This window comes from Balaenoptera physalus (assembly GCF_965194825.1).
Source record: "Balaenoptera physalus genome assembly, chromosome: 13".
Taxonomy (NCBI): Eukaryota; Metazoa; Chordata; class Mammalia; order Artiodactyla; family Balaenopteridae; genus Balaenoptera; species Balaenoptera physalus.
In genome coordinates, this window is record NC_138892.1 from 97,899,681 (window position 1) to 97,924,932 (window position 25,252).

At 46.7% G+C, this 25,252-nt stretch overlaps 1 protein-coding gene across 1 annotated transcript; it reads right to left on the bottom strand.

The window, feature by feature from the left end:
• Positions 1-569: 569 nt before the first annotated feature.
• Positions 570-20,778, bottom strand: EMP1 (epithelial membrane protein 1). Its single transcript, XM_082422000.1, has 5 exons — positions 20,618-20,778; positions 5,826-5,938; positions 3,761-3,860; positions 3,506-3,646; positions 570-2,821 (listed from the first exon to the last, which is right to left on the bottom strand). The coding sequence occupies exons 2-5, from the start codon at positions 5,901-5,903 to the stop codon at positions 2,661-2,663; spliced, it is 480 nt and encodes a 159-aa protein (XP_082278126.1). The 5' UTR covers positions 5,904-5,938; positions 20,618-20,778; the 3' UTR covers positions 570-2,660.
• Positions 20,779-25,252: the final 4,474 nt, after the last annotated feature.

Below are 25,252 nucleotides of genomic sequence, written 5' to 3' on the forward strand. Positions count from 1 at the left end.
TATTTCATCCAAGACCACAGGGGACTGAAAGATGGACTACTCCACATTAAAACCACTCTTATCGTATTGGTGTTGACATGATGCTGGGGTACACGGCACCAAACCCTGCTTTCCACTCTTCATTCTGGTCCTTACTGTGCCCAGAAAGCCTCAAATCTTTCCTTCTCTCATAGAGTCCATACAGATTACGCCCCGGGTAATGCAATGAATTGGCTCCTGCAAATGTATGTGACGCATACCATTGTGAATTGCTTTATATGTTGAAGACACATTACAGGAGTTCGCTACTTCAAAGAAAATTTACAAGTATCTCATTTCTAATGTCATAACCCATTCTGATTCAAGATAATAACCTCTCTCTAATGTATTAGCTTATGAAGTTCCATTTTTTGCTTAAGAGGCTTAATTAAAGCAAGATAAAACTATACTTTCAGTTCCAGAAAGTAGCTTAATGTCTCTGATAAATGCCAACTTGTCCAAATCGAACTGATTGACAACTTAATTAGGAATAAATGTCATTATCATCCATATTTTCCCTACACATTTTTTGAAAGAAAACATTCACACAGTAAAGGGAATCAGAATCTGTTTTTATATGCCTAGAGTTATAAACATTTGTATCAAAATATTTACAATTATAGTATATGAAATACCAATCTATTAAAGAAGAAGCCAAATACAGTACTAGAACAACCCACCAACGTAATGCAAATTACATGAGACATAAATGGCACAGAAACAAAGTAAAAGACAAGGGAATACATGGTTCACTCCAGTCACAGTTTGACTTTTTAACACAATGCTAGCATCTCTTTTGGCTGTATCTGATATGTAAATCTGCTTCTGCACGCAAGACAGCCTTCTAAAATCATGTGATCATTAAATCATAATTTAAAAGTTTATCATCCCACAGTTTTTGCTTGCCAACCAATTTACCCCACAGCCCAGATAATTTGGTGGCCAGCTCTCAACATTCCCCTAACCAGAATGAACATAAAGAAATATACTTAGTAATAGTCCTTTTACATAAATACCAGCAACTGTGGCATAATAGCTCCCCAAAAGGAAACGTATATAAGAAACGGGATGAAGAGGGAGCTAGAAGATGAAAAGTAGGCAAGATGTCTCAGATTCTCCCTAGAGTAGATATTCTCAGATTGGTAAAGGAAATGTCTTCCACCAAAAAAATACCCTTTAGCCAGAATCTGAGATGGCTTAAAATAGCTGCGCCAGGCCAGAGCAATGCCTGCTTAACCAGGAATACCATACTAATACCATACTTCTAAGTCCTATATAGAAACACTCTTGTGGCAGCAGACAAGCTCAATTATCATCTGACTGGGTACCACAAGAGTGTTTAGGGGTTTTTTTTCCTTAAAGAAAATATCTGCCCATCACCTATATTTTTATTTCTCTCACGGAAATTTTCTTATTTTCCTGGAAGCACAGACACTCTGTTCTTATTGTGACTGAAATCTAGTATGCTTAATACTTGACAATGATATAGCACCTTTCATCCAAGGATTTGTTGTTTGGTTTTGGTTTGTGTGTATTTTAAGAAGCTTCCAGAATTGCCTTGCCTCACCTGTGTTGCAGGATAGGCAGGACCTCTGAAAGGCAACCCCTCCAGCTCATGTCAAAGCTAGAGCTGCCTCTGAGCCTAGGAGCTCTGATCCCCAACGTGGCTAATTAGATAAAACTTCCTCGAAAGTGTACAGTTTAGAGGGAGAGTAACAGATTGTGTTGCACGGGACTTTGTCCATCTCTCTCACGTTATATACTTAAAACAAACATTGATTGCATGGAGAGAGGTTCCTAATAACATAAAGCTAATATAACCCTGCTATAAGACTGTCCCTTTTTCCCATAATTTGTGTGGTGCTTCCACCACTGAATTGGTCGTTAGTGGCTTTCCAGAAACTCCAGAGAGCTGCCTTGACTTTAAACGGGAGGCCAAGCAAAGTCTGCAGCAAGAGGTCTCCACGAGGGGCAGCTGTGTGAGGTCTAGTCTGGGTTCTGACCACGCCCCAGGCCTTCCACTGTGAAAAGTTCTCTTTCTCAGTTTAGCTAACCCACCAACTTAGCCTTAATCACTCTCTCTCTTCCTCCCATTTTGTCACAACTACCACAGAGCTAAATCTCCGTTCCAACGAGGGATAATGGCTCGCTGGCCAAAGTCCTCCCACAGGGCCCTTCAGATGGTGCTGTTTTGCTTTGGGTCGGAAGGGCAGGATGGCTTCCAAGCCTGGCGTATTCCGCACAAGAACAGTATCTGCCCTTGCCGGAACTTGTACCGCTATATTAACTAGGTGCAGTAGGTCTGAAGACTGAACTCACCCTTGGAAGTGGAGCCAGCGATGTGGCAGCTGCTGGGGCCCCGGGCAGTGTATGTAACTGATAACAGCTGGAGGCTGGAGGGAGGCCCTCTGGCCTGAATCCAGGCAGCATCCATCCCAGCCCACAGCTTTCCCCTGGGGCGGGGGCTGGACCAGTACAGGACCCCCTCAGTCATGCTTGCATTTCAGCCCCTCCCCCCTGCCTTCCCCTCCCCCCAATTCCCTCTCTTGGTTTTTCCTGCTTAGCAACTTCCACTCCTCTCCCAGATTCAAGGGCTCCCTCCTCCCCACCCCACCCCCCAGATCCCCAATAACGCGTTCAGCCTATTTCTTTCTCAGGACCAGGTAGAGAATGCCGATGATGAAGCTGAAGCAGAAGCAGATCCAGGTCAGGATGAAGGAATAGCCCTGGTGACTTTGAGGGCCGTCGGCATAGTCGGCATAGTGATGAGTGTAGATGGAGGCCCCCACCAAGATGCACAGCCCTGCAGGCGAAAAACAACGATCAGCTGTTGGTTTGGTCTCTTAACATGAAAACCAAGAAAAAGATTTTATAATTTTAGGAAGAGCCTATTTCCCTCATGGGCGATGGGAAAATGAAATCTGAAATTTGACCCCCAACGGTAGTTCTGTCGATTTGCCCCAAACCAAGCTTGATGGTTGTGTTGGCAAATCAGAGGTGTCCGAGTTCTCACATCTGCACTGGTTTGTGCGGCTGAAACACAGCATCTCGGGTCCACCCCTCAGCTTTCCCATCTGGACCCCAGCACACAAGGGCAGGCTGCCTGAGGGATGCAAAAGAACACGCCTTCCACCAAACTGCGTGTATCGGGGAAGAACGACAGGAGAGCAGGAATGGCAATCATTGCAGGCATTCTGGCAGCGGTTTCATCTTCCTAAGGAATCCCACATCCCTGCCCCCTTCGAGGGTCTTGTATACCAGTGCTACTGATGGGCGGACTCCAGCCACTTGGTAGCTGCCCAGGAGCCCAGGTTTAAACAATGAAGCCGACGAGGGTTCTTATTCCAAGCAGCTATCAGGGGTTCTCCCAAAGAGCACAGATTGTACAAGGCGGTTTCACTGCCCCACGTGCTCAGCTGTTCAAGCTGCCAGGAGCACTCGTGGTAAGGTCTACGGGAAAGCTTTTTCTGGGTAAGCTGATACTCACAGCACAACAGCATGGTGGCCCCCGAGAGGAAGAAGCGGTTGCCTTTCTCCATGGTGAACAGCTGGAACACGAAGACCACAAGGGAGATGACGGAGAAGATGATGGACAGAATCATGAAGGCCTGCACTGCCTTGAGGGCATCTGTGGACACAGGGCGGGGGGAGTGAGGGCATTAGGCTACCCAGTCCCCGAGGGACTGGCCATTTCCCTGAGCCCACCAACTGTCAGCACTGAGTACAATATCTTTGTACGCACCTTCACCGCCGTATGACAGGCTGTCGGTGCAGCCAGCAGTGGAAGTACAGTTTTTCCAAAGACCTACTGATCCTGTTCCATTATTGAAAACCATCCAGACCTGAAATCAAAAAGAAATAAAGGAAGTCTTCTCAGTACTCTGTAATGACCTATACGGAAAAAGAATCTAAAAAAGAGTGGATATATGTATATGCATAACTGATTCACTTTGCTGTACAGCAGAAACTAACACAACATTTTAAATCAACTCTACTCCAGTAAAAAATTTTTTTAATAAATTAAAAAAAGAAATAAAAAGTTGTGTATAAACTAACCCCCTGCTTTGAAAGAAAAGGAAACAACAAATCACCTTGTGTCAGGACCAAATCTTAACCAAGACTCCATATTTAGTCATAAACATGGTTTATTTCCATCTCTTGGTGGAAATAAGGTCTCACTAAAACTGAAGTCACAAAGATCCCAAGAAAAAAGAGAGAGAAGAATGTGTGGCCAAGGAAAAGTCACCTCATTCTCTGGGCCTCACATCCCTCATCACTTTAAAAAAAAGAAAAGAAGTAATTCGACCATCGCGGTTTAAAATTCTAAGGATCTAAGAAACGGAAACCCTGCGTGAGGAAATTGGTTTTAAGGAGGCACGATTCATACACCCTACCAAGATTGTTTCATGGAAGGGGCTGGCTAGAGGGGGAAAAAGTTAAGGAAAAATGTTCAACTGGAAAAAAGTAAGAAACATAAAGGGCAACGAAGAAAATAGCTGGGTGATCAGTAAGCCGCTTTCATCTAAACAGAAAGATAAACCTTGATCGTCACAACATGCAAAGTAATTCCATAATAACATAGTCTAGCCACAGCCTTCCTGTGGCGGCAGCTGAAAGTAGAAGAATGACCAAAATGTGTTCCCCGAGGCTCACCACAGTGCCAGCAAAACAGTTATCCTTCTGGGATGAAAAACAAACACCCAGCCCTGTCTACACAGAGTGTCTGTTAAAATGAGACTTATTGGAAAAGCAGGGCCAGGATGTCAAATCGCCTGCCTGCTCTTGATTTAATAAACAACTCTGTGTCCAGCCCCATATCAGAAGCTGATAATTCAGATATTCAGCACTCAGCATCCACTAATACAGTTTGAAGTTGTTTATCAGACCCGTTATCCTGAGAGACTTGGAGGGCAGCATACAGAATGGCTAAATTAGAGTCTGGAGGAGGCCACGTGGGTGAGGGTTCTGGCTTATCACAGTGATGCTTCAATTAGCCTTGCCTATAATTATACCCACCGATGTTGGCAAAACTCTGAACTTTAAAACCCATTTATCCTTCAACTGTAACAGGGACCTAAACAGGTTCTGGAACCATCTTTGTCTGTCTAGTGATGGATGGCCTTGGCTTTTAGGTCCAAGGAGCTGTCTTGTTTTTTTTTCTGAGACAAGCACAATGGACCCTGCAAACTACCACTAGAGGTCAGAGTAGCCCAAGGTTCAGAGAGAAGAGCCTGCTGCTACCTCCATATTTTTAGGTTGTTTTGTTTGAGTTAATTCAGGGGAATCAGGTTAATCTTGCAAAATTCCACTCTCACATGCTACTCTCTGCCCAGATCTTGAATTTGGCGGTTGGGCCACCAAAGTGTCTTATGATCTCACTCCCATTTCTCCTTCTAATCAAGGTCCCCAGAAGGAAGGGAAGTTCTGCCCTGCCACGCAGGCGTCCTCATTATGCCCTGAACAAAGCCTGTCCGTCCCTGCTGGGCTCCTTGGCTGGCACACCTAGAAGGCGTCCCATGCTCCTTTCACTCTGCATCTTTAGCAGAGAGAAACCCCACCCATTTACCCATCCTCCAAGTTCCACCTCCACTGAGAAGCCTTGCTGTGTTCTCCAGCCTGGTGGGATCACTCATGTAGACGCTTGTTACTTAGTTGTTTGAAGTGCAAGTATGTGTTTATTTTTTTTCCATGACTAAACTGTAAATTCACAAAGGGCAGGAATTATGGCTTAAACATCCTTTGTAGCACTTTATGTAAATATGCAAATAACTTCCAAATGAATGAATGAACAGAAGAACACGACTCACGTTGGCAATGGTGGAAACAAATAACATGATGACGGTGGCGATGTGGACCACAAAGATGCTCGCCAGTAACACCAACATCTTGGCTTTTTGATGGCTTGGGAGTGAAGAGAGTTCTGAAAAGAAAGGAGAACACGAAAGGGAAAGGAGAGGTTACTGTCAGATTCAACACGATAATTCAGCTTTCCCACCTGGGTGGGCTAGCTGCTAAAATCAGGAAGAGCTGCAGTGAAAACCATCAAGATTTCATCATAAATTCCTGCAAACAACTAGTTAGCCCAGCTTCCCCAAGTACCTATTCGTCTATTTAAATAGACCTCAACAGAAACAGAATTCTGCCTCTCAGGTATTTATATACTCATCCTTCTGATACAGCCTGTTTCGAAACCAGAAAATTTTATGGTAACTGTTATTATTTTATTTTGTTTGTGTTTTAGAGGCCAAAAGTAGGACTTTGGTTTTTACAAGGCCTTTCACAGCTGTAATTTCCAGGTCTCTGTGCAACAATGTCATATAAATTTCTATTTTCCACTAGGGAAGTGTCCACGCTTCTATCAAACTGCTCACCCAGCAATTTTAATCTAATTTTCCTCAGACCAGCAGCTATTACTGAATGCCCAGAGACTGAATGGGCTACTAATTTGATCCCAGATGAGATATAAAACGTGAGAGCCACAACTTCTATTATAATAATGCTGTTCGATATTCAATAATTATAACTACCTAATTACAGTCTAATGATCTGATCATCTACCGATGGAACATTTTAGACTGGTATTACTGCACCGGAGCCTTTGGGCTGTGTCATGGTACAGACTCTACTATTGGTCTGGAGGCATAGGGTTATATTTCCTATGATTCAATATGACAGTTCTGGGGGCTGGATGCAGCTTGAGAGACTACTAAAGGTGCCTTTGGCTTGTGCATGACATTTACCCAAATGCCAATCCTTCAGGACTCAGTAGAGCAGATGGGCAAATGCATCCATCACACGGTGGGTGGGAGGATGGGGAACTCATAGAGATTAAGAATGTGCATGGGTAAACAAAAGCGTTCAGCCGTAATCTCAGCAGAATAGAAGACGGGAGCCCATGGGTCATCAAACCTAGAAAATAAAGGAAGTGTGAAGGATGCATGAGAGGGCAGCTATTCTGATTAATGTCAGCTACAGGAGTGCTTTGTCACTCACGCCCAAGAAGGTTAAGAGGCGGTGCCAGCTCTCAGGAACTTCAGAAGGAAAGGGCTCAGGTTATTCACACCCTAGGCGGGGTGGATGTGTGGCTATCCCCTCTCAGGGAGGAGTTGGCAGTGCACATCCAGCAACTGTGTCCCACTTCTCTCTCTCTCCCTCCACCTCATTTAATGGAAGCTTTGAGTGTGCTTGAGCCCCTTTCACATTGGACCGGGTATTTACTGGAGAGCACGGATACAATCATTCCAACACTTCCGATGATTTTGATCTCCTCTCCCTTTCCTCATCAGGCACTCAAAATCTAGAATGACCTATGGTACCCCGGGGGCCTTGCTCTTGACAGGCCAGGAATGAGAGGTAGACACTGGCCCCCACTGCCCACCCAACCCATTCCAACCCCCCCCCCGCCCGGCACCCTCCTTCCCCATCCGAGCACTTCCTGCCACCTAGATTCTTTTTGTAGAAATGCGTCCAATTGAACTGTGAATGACCAAAATGATGAAGTTTATCCCGCGGCTTCAGGGGAGAGCTTGGAGCTTTCATGCCTGCTATTAATAATCTCCCCACACATTCAAATGCATTTTTGCTTTTCTCAGCTCCTTGCACACTTCCTCAATTTTCTGCTTGAGTTTAATGCACAGTGAAAAGAGGTTTTTGAATTAGACGAATGTTGAGTTAGAATCATATAAAGTTGTTTGACCTTCCAGTCTCAGTTTCCTCCTATGTAAAGTGAGGGTTGCAGTGCTAATCATACAGGGAAATGTGAGGGTTACATTGGATCGTATATGGAGAACTCCCAGCACAGTGCCTGGCACATGGCAGATACTAATGGGGTTGCTTTCGTTGTGATTATTAGTATTACTATTATTATTATTATTATTATTATTATATGAAACTGAGTAGCTGGCACCAAACCAACCCAGTCCATCTGTCACCAGGCTGCCCCATGTTTTAAGTGCCAGTAATAGGTTATCTGCTATCCAGTTCACAAGGCTGTGTGTATAAAATCATTTAGGTCTCTTAGAAATTGTCTTTATGCCTAATCCTTGCCCCTTGAGTGGGAGGAACACGCCGTCAGGGATGAGGAGGAGAAATCTCACTCTTCTCAGTCTTGTGCTACCCATCCTCCTGGCACCCCCAAGATTCGCACCATCACTAGATCCTGATCGCACCCCTCATGGAGAAAGGAACAGGCATGAATTAATTCTCTGAATGCAAGGAATTAAAATATTATATAACATGGGCTTCCCTGGTGGCGCAGATGTTAAGAATCCATCTGCCAGTGCAGGGGGTGCATGTTCGATCCCTGGTCCGGGAAGATCCCACATGCAGCGGAGCAACTAAACCCGTGCGCCACAACTACCGAGCCTGCGCTCTAGAGCCCGCGAGCCACCACTACTGAGCCCTTGTGCCACAACTACTGAAGCCCGCGCGCCCAGAGCCCATGCTCTGCAACAAGAGGAGCCACCACAATGAGAAGCCCGCGCACCGCAATGAAGAGTAGCCCCAGCTCGCTGCAGCTAGAGAAAGCCCGCGGGCAGCAACGAAGACCCAATGCAGCCAAAAATTAAAATAAATAAATTGATTTTAAAAAATATTATATAACGAGTCATGTTTAATCCTCCTTGGGCTCTACAAATGACTTTTTTATTCCTTTACTTCTAATTTACAAACACCCTCTTCCTAATAGGGGTTGAGGGACCAAAGACAGAATATAACACACCAAGTGAGGGCTCTTAAATGAGGTTGAGGAAAATGTTATGAGTCTCCTCCCTTACATGCTCTTGGGGATCCAGCAGTGTTTTCCGTCTCCTTGGACTGGTCTGTAACCCTCCGAAGTTGAGTCTGATTCCTTTCGCCCTGGCTTACACTGTCCGTTTTGATGACTTGAACATAATTGCCTTCCAATTACCCTGCATCTTCACCGTGGCTGGTCCACTGCACCCCCTGGGGCGTGCGAGTTCCTGGCCAGTGGCTCTCACTTCTGATCTAACCCACAGCCCCACCTGATCATTATTCCCCTGCGGGGCGCAGGCAGGAGTGAGTGGCGGAATCAAGCAAGGAAGCGACTCTCTTTCAGGGTATTTAGATTTCTGTAATCATGCCACATCTTTTCACCAACGAAAGGAGCAAAATGTCTTGGATTAGCAAATGTTCTTAGTGCACGGAACACACAATTCTCTCCACTTTTGGCTGCTGTATCCAGCCGGAAGTAGGAGCTGTTTAGCTGGAGCTACTGCATAACACATATAGCAACCTCTCCATTTTTCATTGCCCCAAATTTGTCAGGTTTTTATTAGTATCATCCATTGTCAGCTTAGAGGGGCTTCCTTTCATTTCAATGGCTCTCCCCAACACGTTTGGAAACAGAATGAACTGTCTTCTTACGTGTCTGGCCTGGACCATCCCTAGGTACTCAGTCCCTATACTAGAGGCCCCCCAGCAGATGAGTGAGGACCTATCAAGTAGTAGAGCGGTTTGGGTAGAAATAAAAGAAGACCCCGTGCTCCCACGGGGTCCACCCACCCTTCACAGGCAGGGGAGATTTCTGAGAGCCTCATTCCCTGGCGTCGTGTGTATCTTGCTTCAGATAAAAGCACCGAAAAGAGACCATTTCTGAGCATTTATATCTTTGGAAGTATTGGCTGCTACAACTTTCTTTCGTGGCAGTATGTTTCACTAAAACAATAACTGAGTACTCTCTCCCACCTCTCCGAAAGGCTACGGATAGCACGCGCCAACGGAAAGCAGACCCCTAGTCACAGCCGGGCGGCTCAAACCAGGCAGTAAAGGATAACAGCATGGAGGTTCTAAAGAGCTGGGTGACACACCTTCCTCCCAACAGAGCATCGGTGCTTGGGAACGCCCCAAAGTTTCTCACGTGGTTGCTGGGACTTTCCTAACAACATGATCTGTGGTCCTTGGAGTTGCACCCAGGCCACCAGAGCTAGTGAATCCACTGCATTCTCAAGGGATAGGATGTCCACTGACTGTTCTATGTGGGGTGCCAGGAACACATTTCTCTACCCACCACTAGAAGCAGAGTAGGATCGCCCCCTTTATCCTCATTTACCCAACAAGCTCGGGGACAGGGGTGGTCAGGGCTCCGTGGGGTTGGGTGGGAAACTGAGAAAAGTAGAGGAGGCATGAATGCTGACTCTAGAGAGAAGTGATCGTTAAGAGAAACGGAGGTTAGCGACTTAGAGCCACACACAGGCTCTCTTTATCCCTTTCCTGTTCTTCTTTCTGCCCTAATGGACAGGCCCTTTTCCACCTCTGCCATCTTTGTTTCTGACCATGCTTCCCCTGTTCTTCCCGCATCACCCAGACCACACTAGGGCAGTGGTCTCTTTACACTCCTGTCCCCGATACAAGCCTCACAACCACTGACCATTCTAGATCTGGATGAAGTTCTTTGCTAATAGGACATTTATTCCAGTTAGTGAAAATGAACCTGAAGATTACGGTTGCTGGTGACTGGAACTGTAAATGACTAGCTAATGTTGGGGAGAAAGATAACTGCCTTCTCTAGTTGGCTCCGTCCACTTAAATCTTTATTGGTTTCTTGCCTCCCTCTTATACCCACCCCACACCCAAAAATGAAAGAATCAAAGGAGCATATCCCTGAGACTGCCTTCCTCTTTGCCTTTTTCAGGTAGCCTAACACTTTTAGGGCGTTCTGACCAGGAGAAATTAATCAGGCCTCTGTGGACACCTTTCCTTTTCTGATGGGTAACTCATACTGCAGAGACTTTGAGAATCATTGACTTCTAAACAGACAATTGAGGTGTTGGTAATTTGGCTCCGTGATTGCTAAACTAGGGGTCAGATAACTTTCTTTCTGCCCTGGAGTCCTGTGTGTTTATTGAGCGGCCACCAGAGTCTAGGGGAAGCAACGCTTGAGGGTGGTCCAAGGAACAATAATTGGGAACAATACAACAAAATAGAGCCCCCAAAACCTACTTCTCCAGCAAAGGAAGCGATGGAAATCCTCGGCTTGAGTCACTGAAGATCTCGCCAGAGACAGGGGGTGTCACATAATCAGAAACAGGGATCTGGGGGTTGTGTGAGCAATGGGGGAGCCCCACAGAGCTCAAATGTCTGTGATTCACTTGGAGTGTGTGACAGTCTCACAGACAAAGGCAAAGTGGAGGCATCCTCTACCAGATGGCACAAGATAGCTTTCTGAGAAGCCTGTGGATCCGGCTGGCTAGCCAGAAGACAGTTTAGTCATTTCCCTGGCAGCTGAACAGCCCAGGCTTTTCTGGGGAGACAGGAGCAATAATGACCAGATGCCAAAGTCCCTCCCCATCACTCCTTCCTCTCATCCCAGTTGTTTTTTTTTAAACATCTTTATTGGAGTATAATTGCTTTACAAGGGGTGTGTTAGTTTCTGCTTTATACAAAGTGAATCAGCTACACATATACGTATATCCCCATATCTCCTCCCTCTTGCGTCTCCTTCCCACCTTCCCTATCTCACCCCGTTAGGTGGTCACAGAGCACCGAGCTGATCTCCCTGTGCTATGCGGCTGCTTCCCACTAGCTATCTATTTTACATTTGGTAGTGTATATATGTCCATGCCACTCTCTCACTTCGTCCCAGCTTCCCCTTCCCCCTCCCGTGTCCTCATCATCCCAGCTTCATTGCTGAAAATAACACAGTCAGGTCATGCATTCTTCCTCCAGTATTTATCTCCCGTGCATCCTTACTTCCCACTCCCATTGTCATTGTCCAGCTGGCTCAGGACCATCAGCCTCTCCCGCGATCCTCTCTCTGAACTCCTCCCTCTTAAATATATGCTCTGTGCCACTGGATTATCCGACCAAGTCACTCCTCTTCTCATATCTTGCAAACACACCACCACCCCACCACCAATCGGGAAAGAGGATCCAAACACCTCACGCTGGCACTGGGAATCCGAGGAATTTTAAACCCGAACAGAAGTAGTCATTTTCCTCCTGTTATTAAAATCACTGGTGGCAACCCGCCTGGTAACAGAATTATTTGTGGAAATGTTTCGCTCCCCCACCCCTAAGATTCTAAGTTCCTGAAAGGAGAAGCTTGTCTATGACAGGTACCAAGTATCTGTTCAGCGAGCAAATAAATGAATCAAGGAAGGCAATATTTTCTTTTCTGTGGAAAAACAATCAATGTCAAAGTAACGGAAGTCTTCATAAAAAACAACAGAATTCTACAGAGAAAATGTTTCCCCCTTTTTTATATAGGTGAACTTTAGTCCTGTATTAGTTTTAGAAATTATTTATATATTTCTGTAACTATGTATTGAACATCTTACTACAGGCAAACTCTGTGAATATTTCCTTAGTATCTTTTTTTTTTTTTTTTAATTCTTATTTATTTTTTGGCTGCGTTGGGTCTTCGTTGCTGCGTGCAGGTTTTCTCTAGTTGCGGCGAGCGGGGGCTACTCTTTGTTGAGGTGCGTGGGCTTCTCATTGCGGTGGCTTCTCTTGTTGCGGAGCACAGGCTCTAGGCGCGCGGGCTTCAGTAGTTGTGGCACGTGGGCTCAGTAATTGTGGCTCGCGGGCTCTAGAGCGCAGGCTCAGTAGTTGTGGCGCACAGGCTTCGTTGCTCCGCAGCACGTGGGATCTTCCCGGACCAGGGCTCGAACCCGTGTCCCCTGCATTGGCAGGTGGATTCTTAACCACTGCGCCACCAGGGAATTCCTCTGAGTATCTTTGACATTTGAATGTCCAAGGCTATATGTGCGTTTGTTCCCTTTTATTCAAGAAGAAACAAGTAAATGCGAAGAAAAAATCTTAAACTTCTAAATACTATTTTGTGTATTTAACTTCCCTATCTACCTCTTTAAATTACAGAATCTCTGACTGAAAGGGGGCTTTAAAATTCCTCCCCAATACATGAAACTCATCTATAAATCTACACCAAGGAACCACCTAAATCATACTTAAACTCCTCCAGTCACGGGGAGCTCACTACTTACCAAGACCCCCTTCCATTAGAAAGGTCCTGACAACACGTCAGAGGCTGCTCTGGACAATGACTACCTTGATCTTACTTCTGCCCTTTGTCTAATGCTTCCTTGTTAGCATTTTTCTAAAGTGGTCACTTTTCCAGCAGAACTTCCAGATTATCAGAGAATTAGCCAGAGGACATCACCTGAGATTCCCAAATCTCACTAAAAGTCATAACACTGTCCTGAGATGACCCGACTGCTGGACACGCTCTGTCTCTTCATTGATTGATGTTTTCAGTGAAATCCCCATCTCTTTCTGGGTACCTGCAGACTTTGAAGAATGCTTTCTCAGACCAAGACACAGTGCTTTCTCCAAGGCACAAGATGAAAGGCAAAGCCACTCCTGGTCGTACGATCTCCATGAGTCAGCCCACATCTGCCCATCTTCCTTCGTGGCATACCCAAAACTGTGGCTGTGCTTCTCCTGGGGACACTGTGCAGGGTGGTAGCACGAATGCCTTTCTGTCCTCTACACATCAGGATCATTTTGCTTTTGTTGGTTTATTTTGATATGTTTCTTTCCCACTGAGGATCATTTGGGTTGGCAAAATGAATGTCCAGCAGAAAAGGAAATACTCTCTTTGGGGAGCAGTCGTAGAGGATGTATCCGGAGGAGGAAAAGGCTGGGATTAAAGGCAGGGCTGAGTGGATGAGACCTTGGATGAGCTTTTCTGACCATTGTTCTTGTTGTTTTATGTCAAGTGTACTTTTCCATTCTAAATATTGTTTTTATGTAAGGGTGGGAGAGGGGGGCATTAATTTCTCCGTGGGAAACATGTGGAGAAAAAGAATCCTGAAGGGCTATTTCCTCCTGCTTCTGGATGTCTGATGTTTGGTGTGGAAGGAAAGAATTTCAAGCTGTACCTCACTATATACACATCGTTCCAGGGTCTGATGTTTTCAAGCGCACAGGGCAGTTTTTATGACCAGGAGAAACATCACCAATCTAGTAGCAAAAGTAACAGGAATCTACATGTTCCAAAGAAAACAACTATTCTTTCATGGTCCTGGGGGTAAGGGGACCACACCTCCCAAATGTGGGCTCTCATGAACGAGGGTTACTATAGAAAAGGTGGTGTTTTTCCGGCACTGCTGTAGACTAGCATGATTCTCCCATAGTTAGGGACGAGGAACTGGGGGTGGGGGTAGGAAGATGTTATTGAAGGGGAACAAAACGAGAAAGAAAGAAAAAAGAGCACCTATTTGAAAACCAGATTCTCATAAAAATTCTGCCTCTGACTAACTGCTAACTTTGGGAAAATAACATACCCTCTCTGAACAGTAGCTCCTAGAGAGACACAGTATTGAGCAGCAAAAAGAGCACAAATTCCAGGTTCAACTCCTGACTGCACCACTTAAAAAAAAAAAAAAATTCAGTGTTAATGGGGTATAGTTGACATGTAAAGTTGTAAGCTATTTCAAGCACGTTGAAACTCCAGCCCGTTTTAACTGTGATCTGCAGACCTCGTAGCCTTAGTGTGAGGACTGAAGGGCTCCTGCCTGACACAGAGCAAAGGTTGTACAGTTGTTGGTTATTCTTTGTGTTCCTTTATGGAAAATGAGAAGCTCGGCCCAGCAAAATGGGCTTGAAGCTTCTCGGGCAGAAACTGAGGGCCAGCAACTCTGCTAAAAGCAAACAAGCAACATGAAGCTTGTTTTTCCAAACGTTCCCAAAGAGAATAACCTCTCTCTCTGGTTTCCTCTGGTCCTCTTTTGTGTTGGGGAGTGGCTAGATCTGGGGGACATCTGCCAAGGCTCAGGCCAGACCTGGACAGCGAGGCCGGGCCCAGCCCACGCCCCCGGTCCCGGTCCTGGCCCGCAGCTGGTCAGGCCATCGGGCAATGTCCCCTGGGCGAGGAAGGAAGTTTCGTTGTCTTCTGATACTAACAAAAGAGGAGTGTTCTGGCGGCCAGAATGTCTCCGAGGGAGAGGTTGCCAAGATAATAACTAAGGTTTGGGAAGAAAATCAAGGTGTGGCCCGGCCCCAGGGGCCCTTGGAGGGATCCGACAGTAGGTGGCGGTAACAGGCTTGCACCAGCAGGGCCGCAGCCCAGGAGGTGGCAGGGCCAGACGGATGCAGGTGCAGCCGGGGCCGCCCCAGTGCCTGGGGTGGGCTGCGGGCTTTGTTGCTCTTTCTAAGGGCAACTGGTTGTTTAGTGGCTTAGCAGGGCTGAGGTTATTCAGTCCAGTTCCTCGACAGAAAAGGAAAAGCAGGTCTCCAGAGTGAAAGCAGCAGCAGGATGAAGCCCCCCCACCCCCACCCCCGGCATCTTCCAGGTCAGGCCTCCTCCACTGCAGCACGAGCTTTTCTCTCCTACGTTGGGGCAGAAGTTCTAGAACTTCTACCGGATCTCCCCTTCACTCTGTTCCTCCCACCGCCTCCTAGTTAATCAGAGGGTCAGCACAGCCCCTCAAAAGAGCGCCACTGGAAGAAACAAAGGGCCTTTGGAAGGACGCTGCTTCTTTCCATTAGGTTGCTGAGAGGGTCCACCAGCTGAGCCTGCCCCGCCGAACCCGACTCCCCCACCTCCTTCCCCCGCTGCCACTGCCAACCCCAGACGAGCTTCAAACCTTCCATCCTGGCTCCCACCTACAGCACAAGCCCGCCTCCCCAGCGAAGCATGGCGGGCCGAGGGAAGCACGAGGTCTCAGCTTCACAACCCTTTCTCTGAAATAAGAGTGGACCCACCTGGCTGGTCCGACTCCTGGTTTCAGGAGCGGAAACCTCTCCCCAGCTCCCCTCACCTAGCCTCCTAGGCAGGGTCTTTGATTATTTCAAAGAAGACATCAAAGTACCCAGGACTTCATTCTGCTGTCAGCCCTGATATGACCCTTCTGAAAAGGGAAGAAACGTCCCCGGGGGAAGATCACCGCCCTGTTGGCACAGATATTCGATGGAAACTCAAATGTTGCATCCATGAGCAACAGAAGATTCTTCACGGGCGGGGCGGGGGGTATTGGGGGGTGGGGGGGAGACAAAGAAGGAATACTTGGCCCTAAGGACTGTCCCGAGGCATCGAGGGAGGGAGTCAAGAGATCTTCACACTTCTGCCTTGTTCTTGCTCCTTCTCCCTGGCTTCCTCTCTCCACTTTCTCCCTCTTCTAGGCCTTTCCATCTGCCCCCCTCCTCCTCCCCCGACACACAGGCCTAAGGAAACCCGCGCAGTCCCCTTGCTCCCCGCCCCCTTCCTCCTGGCACCTCCCCTTTCCTCCTCAAGGTCGGCTCCCCATCAGCTCTCATCCACACCTTTGCGGCCACACCCTCCTTGACAAGGGGGTGGGGCTCCTTTCCCAAGACCAGCTCCTCGCGTCCCCCCGAGCCTGGCCTGGTTCCTGGCGGATCCCTTGCTGTTGTCAATACCCCACAAGGCTTCGCTAGCCTGGCCCTGCTTATCTGAGCAGGTGCTCCTCGGGTTTCATAAATCAAACCTCTTACTTTTCTTCCGAGAGCTGGGTGAATGCTCACTGGCACCCGACGGTGAAGCCCGCGGACCCGGTCCCTAAGGGATCTCTGAGCGTATGAAGCCGAGGAGCCCGCCTGGGTCCTCCGTCCTCCGTGAGACGCCTGTTCGCATGCAACACGTTGCTTCGTTTCACTTTCCTACCAACGTTTATGGATTAAGCTTGCTGTTAGTGTGAGCCAAGGGATTTCTCACAACAGGAATGGTAGGATCTTAGAACAATAGGGTCTCAGAGCCACAAGGGGCCGTGGAGACCACCAAGCTCAGTTCCCTCCATCGAAAAGACGAGTGTCCTGCCCACGTCACACGGCAGAGTCGGGACAAGACGACGGCCCCTCGGGCTTCCTATTCAGCCATCCTGCACCTACCCCCAGGATTCATGCCACCGATTTCAACCCAAGCCCAGCGGGTTCTCAATTTTAATTACCCCACTGGAAAAGAGAATTCATGAAACAGGCTCGGGAAATATGAAAACTGCCAGATCCGCATAAGGCCAATGGCCCCAAGAACAGAGGAGTCCATTTTAGCTCCAGAGAAATGCCATTTCCACAGCAGGGAAGGAAAGGTTGACCCAAATATTTTGTTAAAAAGGGAGAGAGAGACCCAGCAATCCCCACAAGGGCTTCTACTTTTATCCTTGTGCTTCAGTATCAGCGGATCTCCCAATTAAATTGAGAGAAATGACTTGTAACTGAAGTGTTACAAAGAGTGGTCTTGAGACATGCATGTTTGGGGAGTGGGGTTTTGGGAATTCAAGCAAACTCCTAACTGGAAGCGTATTTGGGCTCCCTTGATTACTGAATAGAAATCCAGGGTCATCTGGGCAGAACTGGAAAAAGTATTGGAAAAGGGACATTTACGGTCAGAAAATTCCAGTTCCATGTTAGTCAAGGGTTATGAGCTCTTTTCAGGGGATTGACATCCAGACTGCCCACCAGCAATTAGATCGAGGTGACGTTGATTGGCAGCCTGTTCCTGTATTCACTATGACAGGAGGTTAACAGTGGAAAGGCATGGGCTGCGTGAACTATGGACCAAGTTAAGGGACCAGCCCCAGAAGGCCAAAGAAGCCTGTGTTTCTGGCATTGGATTGATTTAACCATGACCTCGTGGTAGTAATTGGGTGTGTCCCTCTGAGTATGTATATCTGAGAGTCCCAAATGGCTCTGAGCTTTTGTGCTAGGCAGCTACGTGTATACAGGTGGTCGGTTCAAGAAGGAACCATATGCGTGTGTTTAGGAAATGAAGGCCCTCAGAATCAGATCACTTGCATATGCATGACTATGCTCACAGTTTCAAAGCTTCGAAAACGCTCCCTGCTCTTTCTGAACCTTAGGTAGTAATAATAATAATACAGATGCATCAAGTTGTATCCATTAAATATTAAATAAGGGTCAAGTGTTTAGAGGATAAGGAGCATCGGATGGGTCAACAACAGTGAAAATAGAATAGGTATTTTCAGCACCGGAGAACTAGGAACAAAGTAGAGAAGTTATAGAGAAGCCAAGTTTGCTGGATCTAAGAAACTCTAGTAATTAGAGCTATCTAGCAGAGGTGGGTGAGCATGACAGTACCTTCTGAGGTACCAAGCCTCTTCTCTGGCAATTTTAGGGAAATGTAAAATTCCCATCCGTCCAAGGTGGTGTGAAAATAAGATTTCTGCATATGGCAGAGAATGAATGGGTTGACCTCCAAGATCCCTGCCAAACTCAGGGCACAAAATCAAGGATGAACTGTAACTATATTTGCCTTGTGCCCTTTTCTGAGGCCATTTTTCGGGTCTATGCCCTGTCAGGCTCTGAGGAGTCTACAGAAAAGCCTTTTTGCTTCACCTCTAAGCCTTCTAGGTCTCTGACTGCTTTCTCTCCGCTGGTCCCAGGGGGTCTGGTACCAGCTGAAACCCCCAGAGCCACCGAGTCCAAGCCAAGAGGGTCTGCATGCCCCGGGTGGCCTCTATGGAGCTCCTTCCCTAGGTCCCCCAGATGTCCCTGGGAATTGGATGGGCCAAGTGTGGCCTAGGAGGGAAGCAGGAAGAGTGGAGAAAGCCACAGTCTTTTCTGTGGTCTGTGGAGGGGACGTCTTTCCTCTCCTAGAGACTGCCCTGTACTCCTGGGAGGGGGCCAGCATCTGCTCTGGGATGTGATCTGCCCTGGGTTGGTCCTCGATGGCCTTCTGCCAACTCCCAGGACAGTGTCCTACCCTCAAACAATGTAAAGTCCAGGGGGTCCTTGGACCAGGACGCCAGACCGGACATCCTGCGGCCCTCCAGACAGCGCTGCACGCCCGCCGCAGTCCTCAGAGTCTGGGGTGGAATTTGATCCACCTCTGAGGGCAGGAGGAAAAACAACCCTCCCGGTTCAGTCTTGTCAAAGATTCACAGCTGAAATCCACAAAAACCCCCTCAGCCATGGAACTCTCTCACTACTTCTTGGAGGAAGAGGGGAAGGTGGGAATCAAAACCGCATTCTTTAAATTGCCCTCAAACTCCAGGCAATAACACGCAGCACACTTGCTCATTTATAAAACTCCAGCGTAAAGTGAGATGCTGCACAAATAATGAAATTCATGATGGTTTACGCCCCCAGAATTGTCAGTGTTGTCTATTTGCTGACCAGTTAAATCCAGCTTATTAGTTTTAACCTGCACAGACTAAAAGATTTGTACTAGCTTCCTAGGATACCACTACCATCAACTTAATAATCGCTTCCCTAATCCACGTCCATGTAAACTGGAAATAATCAACATTTCAAGCAAAGGCGGGAGTTCCCTGCATCTTGAAAAGTTGCCCTTGCACTAACTTAATCATCCCCTTGAGGGCAATTTTACCAGGCGCCTTGCCTGTACCAGGTACGCAAGCTGATTACTTTTGAATCTTCTCTTCGTATGAACTACATTTCTAAAGAAAAAGCCTAATTTCATCAGACAAGCTGAATCCTGTCATTCTCCTCATCTTGTTTACCTGGGGGAAAAAATACACCAGTATCTATGTTGAAATGGGCCACGCCTCCACCAAAATGCTAATCATAAAAAAAAAAAAAAGCAAATAGAAATCACTCATCTTCCTTTTCCAGATCCCTTTCATGATTAGCACGAGCGTTTGTTTGCATTTGTACAGCCATGTTTTGGAAAGAGTGAGAAGATAAATGTTCCAAAACAATCACTGCCTTCCCTGCAGAAAAAAAATCCCACATCCACCTAAAATAAAAAATTATTTTAACATTTCTGATATGCCATATTTTCACTCAGCACTAAAATTTGGTTGTTTCTGAAGTGAAAGCACAAAGCGATTTTTTTACAGGGACAGATGAAGCTCCCCTGCTCTCCCCTCCAAACCCAGTTTCCCTCCTGCTTCTCCCCATCCTCCATATCTGGCCAGAGAGAGAGTTCTGGAATCCACATCAGGCTCCCAGCTTCACCAAAGGCACCCATCCTGCGTTTTATTTCAAACTCCACTTGAAAGAAAGAGTTTCCTCTCTCTCTCTCTCTCTCTCTAACGGTTTTCTTTAAACAAACCAACCCCCTCCTCCTATCCCATGGAAAGAAAAAATATTTACACTTAAATAAAAGTGAATGAACAAGCCAAAGGACAGCAGTAAAAGTAACCACGAAAATAAACTGAAATGCAGATCTCTATCCACCATCACCCCAAAAGACCAGCAAACAGAGAAACAATTCAAGTCCTGAAGCACTTTGAATCAAAACAGAGGAATTGACAACATCGGGCAAGCACACTCTGTCATTTCAAAGGTACGTCGTGGTTCCCCCCATAAAGGAAACCCATAAAGGATACGCTAGTGGTATCCTAGGAAGCTAGTACGAATCTTCGGAATACCCAAAGTCCCTGCTCCCATCGCGCTTTCAGAACAAGGACCCAGTTCCTGCAAGACCTAATTACAGCCCAGCCCCCTCGATGGCCCCGACCCCCCGGGGCTCCCATCAAACTAGATTTTACCGAACCTTAAGGAAAAAGTTGTCTCGGTGCCCACTTTTAGCCAAAAATTTGAAGGGCTCACTTCAAAGAGTCATGGAAAAATAGCAAAGGAAAAAAGAAAAAGCAAAGTTTCGGTGAGGTCGGAAGGAGGAGAGCAGTGGGAAGGAAGGAAAGTTCGCTGGGCTTCCCCACAGTGTCGGGAGCTGTCCTACCTGAGGGTCCAGAGATGGAGGTGCCCTGAGTGACAGGAGCTGGTGGCAGGCGTCCGCTCTTCTGGAGGTCTGTGACCGCAGTGAGGGGAGGGCTGGCCTCCCGAGGTTATAAGTTTCCTGCGCTGGTGTGCTGGGGTGTGTGATGGGCGGTTTCTTTTCACTGTGCTTTAAAGGAGTTTCTATGAATCAGTCTGGCTTTAAAAAAAAAAAAAAATGTGTTGGTAAGCTACGCCCTGCTAAGCTGGCAGTCCGTCAAGAGAGGCTGGGAGGGAGCCATCAATTCAGAGAAGCCAGTTTAGGCTCCCTGTGACTCAGACACACAGACCACAGTGGAAAAAGGAGTGACATTGCTTCAAATGAGTAACAGGAGTCACACAAATAGATCTGTTTACCAAAGCCCATTCCTCCTCATCAAAAAGGAGACTTGGTTACCATGGATACAAGCAAAACACAGGTTATCTGCCCACACTTTCATCTGGGGGAGGAGGCACAGGGTGGGGGACATTGCCCTGCCCACTGACATCCTAGCTAATCATCCCACGAGACTCCCATTCTTCCTCCCCCACCAAATGCATCCGAGGCTGCTCACGGTCGGGAATGATCAGATTTACTTCTGATTCACTTCCCTGCCTGACCCTGGGCACCATCCTGAGGGTGGCTGGGGATGAAGAAGGGAACACACCAGGAGCCCTCGGAACCCTGCCTCTCAGTCGTGGAGAGCTGGCTGGATGGCCCTTTAATTATGCTCCGTGAACGCCCAGCCAGACACTTACAGTCGGGAGGAAGTCGTCTAGTTAAGAACTTTGCTCTCTGACCTCCAGGTAATAATCACCTGGACCTTGCTCCACAGTTGAGCTCCTCGGGCATAATCATCCCAACCACCTCCCTGCCTCACTCCTCTCTCACTCAGCAGTGGAGTCGGGCGTGGCCCCAGAAGTCATGTCATCCCAAGGCCAGGCGTCCGCTGGAGTCCAGAGCCCAACTGCTCACCACTTAGCTATGTGACTGCATGCCTCCATTTCCTCGGGCACAAGTGGGGTAGACAGTACCTCTTATGGTGAGAAATACAGGTAGGGAGCTTGTAACAACACTTGGTGCATAGTAAGCACTTGATAAATATTAACTAGAATGAGGATTTTACCGAAGAAGGAACCCAGGCCCAGAGAGGTGAAGTAACTGATCCAAGGAGAACAGCAAATTAGCAGGAGCAGCTGTGTTCCAAGTCGGCCACACCCAAGCAACTCTATTTCTGCTGTTCACTGCTGTATCATGACAACTTATTTCAATTCAAATTATTCTCCTAGAGTTATTTATTGATCCAGCCAACCAACGCATTTGCCCATAGCCGTGCACTAGGCACTGTTCAGAGCGCGGAGTCACGGATGTGAGCAAGATGCCTGTCCTGCTGGAATTTATATCCCATAAAAGAATAGAGAAGGGACGGATGACTATTCAACAAAACGTTTATAAAACTAGGTGGTACAATTACAGGTGAATTTTTGTTTCTTCTGGGTCACATTTCTATATTTTCCAAATCTTCTGCCATGAACCTACATTACTTTGATTTTTAGGAAAAAACATTTTTTAAAGGATAGGAGGGAATATTATCTGAAGTGAATAATGGGGAAACAGCACACACACACACACACACACACACACACACACACACACGCATACTCCATCACTCATCTGATAATAAAAATGTCTGTTTGAGAAAAGCCCCTCCCAGCAGTGGGTTAAGAGTCCCGTGATCTCTGAGCAGCCTAAGCCTCGAGAGTCGGGGTGTCTGGTGGACAGACCTGGGAACCCTCACGGCTGTAAGGGCAGACTGAAGGCACAGCCTACCTGAGCTGCATGCAGTCTGCCGGCCCATCCCACCCCCAGGCCTTCCCCCATCCTTTGTTGGCTTGCCTTTCACCTCCAAGGCCTTCTTCGAGTTTCAAACTCTCCCTTCCCCCAGCAGCACGTGCAGGGGGGCGGGTCCAGGGGTAGAGTCCAGGGATGCCGAGGAGAATGTGGTCTGGTTGGTTTTTTTAAAGGGAAACCTGGGGCTTCCCCTTGAGGGGACGCAATCTCCCTCCTGCTTCCCTCTCAAGAGGAGCAGAGGAAAAAAGCAGAAACTTCCCTTATGGTACTTGAGCAGGGGAGTCATTTGGTCCTTCTGGATTCTTGGATTCCCACATGGGGTCTGAAAGGGAGAGGCAGTGGATTGAGAAAGGGGTTCTGAAGACAGAACTCAGAAAACGGTTCTAGTTTTCCTCTCCCACCACCTGGCAAGGGGGTCAGTGAGTAATCTGCCCTCCTGCAATTCAGACTTAAAGTGAGGCCATGCCATAGCCTTCCAGGTGGGTCTGGTGAATCTCACATTCCTTTAAACTTCTGGAGATGTTTAGGGTTTGGAGAGAAAATGTTAAATGCTTTGATCTCTTAACACACACACACACACACACACACACACACACACACAGCGGTTGTGTAAATACAATCGTCCCTTGGTATCCACTTGGGGGAGTGGTTCCAGGACCCCAAGGATACCAAAATCCATGGATGCTCAAGTCCTTTATAAAAAATGGCATAGTATTTGCATGTATATGCACATCTTTCCATATACTTTAAATCATCTTTAGATTACTTATAATACCTACTGCAACGTAAATGCTAAGTCAACAATTGTAAATACAAATAAATGCTACATAAATAGTTGCCAGTGCACAGCAAATTCAAGTTTTGCTTTTTGGAACTTTCTGGAATTTTTAATTTTTCTGAATATTTTCGATCTGTGGTTGGTTGACTCCATGGATGCAGAACCTTCAGATACAGAGGACCTACTGTATTTTTAAAAGATAAATGCCAGTCCAGGATTTCTAAAGGCTCGCAATTAACCCTTGAAATGCCACTGAGCTCTCTTTATAAAGTTATCAGGTCTGGGCAGGAAATTAGATCTGTTCTAGCTGAAGCTCCAGCTTACTCTGCCTCTGGATGTGATTAAAATATTAAGCCTGATTCTTTTCCTGGCCATGAGCCGGACAGTTTCGAGACTGCAGATGATAAAGGGTTCAGGGATCTAAAACCACGTGGGACTGGAGAATGTCACTCTCTCTGGCACACACAGTCTTTTCAAACCATTTGGGGTAATCTACCTTTCTCCTCTCTGCTCCCATTTCCCCTACTTGGATTAGACACATTCATTTTCAACATGGGTAAAGAACTGGGCAAAGTTTCATTTGACCTCATTAAAGTCCTAGAAAGGAATGTCCCCTCTTGCCCAGTGCCACAGCATTGCATTCACACACAGGAATAAGCCCCCTCCTTCTGAAGCAATAGGCATTCACTTGTGGCACAATGCCATTTGGGGCAGATTTTAGAGTCTGAACTGGCGTAAACACTTTACATGGATGTGTAAATCCAGGGCTCTTCAGGACAAGATACAAGGAGAGATCGTCTAAGGTAGGTCTGGCCCCCTCTTGCCCCCAGAAAAGAAAACTAATAATAGCCTGAACTTGATTTTGCTCAGTTAGCTAAAAAGAATGTCAAGCATGTTCCCCAAAGCTATTACATGTGCAAGGGATGTCAATGTTAATTTTAGAAAACACTGCTTGAAAGGTAAATAGATTGAAATGAAAGTTACATAGTATCTTCCAAAGTCAAATGAATGATAGTTTGAAATTTGAGGATTTACCAAAAATGTCATATTCCTCCCTCTTTCCTTCTTTCTGCTGTGCGCCTGTCTATTTCTCCCACAGGCTGTTTCCTTCCTGCTTTTATTGTTTACTTTCTTAAATTCCTCTCAGTGAGATATTTTCATATAATTTCATAAAATGAGAAGTCTCTAAGTCCCCCCTGCATCTTCCTCTGTCTTGTCTCTGAGCGAGCTTGTCCTGAAACTGCTTTTGAAAGATAAAACTGATGAAACTCCAAGAGCTTCCAAGAATACGGGCTGCTGGCTATTTCCCAGCTGAGTGGAAAGTCTCACTAGCAAAGCAGTACGATGCATGTAGTTACAGAAGAGGGAGGGCTGCATTGACAATGACATCTGAACTTGGAAGGAGAAGTGAGCCAACCCTGCCACCTTGGACAGTTACCAGACTGCTACTAATCGCTGTGATCAATTCTTCAGGCAGCTGGATGTGTACGGACGGTCAGAATGGCTAGAAGAACAGACCTCCTGATCCACGTCCGCTTGGTTACAGATTCATAACCAGAGAAGAATAACAAAGAAACAAATAAGCAGTTGTGACCAAAATAAAAAAGTGAAAAGATACTGCCTTTTTCCAACTAATGCCAGCTGTAGTCTGTTCTGGAAGGTAGATATTAAAGGTATGTCACCTTCTCCACTTGGCCTCTCATGAATACATTATTCCTACTGCTTAATGGTCCATTTCAGGTAAAGGGCTAAATATTTATAAGGAATTAAAGACTGGCTATCCCTCCCTTTGCCTAGAAGGCAGCAAGCCCAGTGGATGGACGCTAGCTACATAGCCTGTGTTCCCCAAGTAAGGGAATCTCACGTCCTCCTTCAAGACTTTCGCCTTGAACTCAGGGGCTGCTCAGTGCACCCTGCTCACTAAGCCCCCGCAGCTGTGAGAAAAGTATTTAAGACATATCTTTCAATTTGCCTGAGGAAAATTGTCAGGG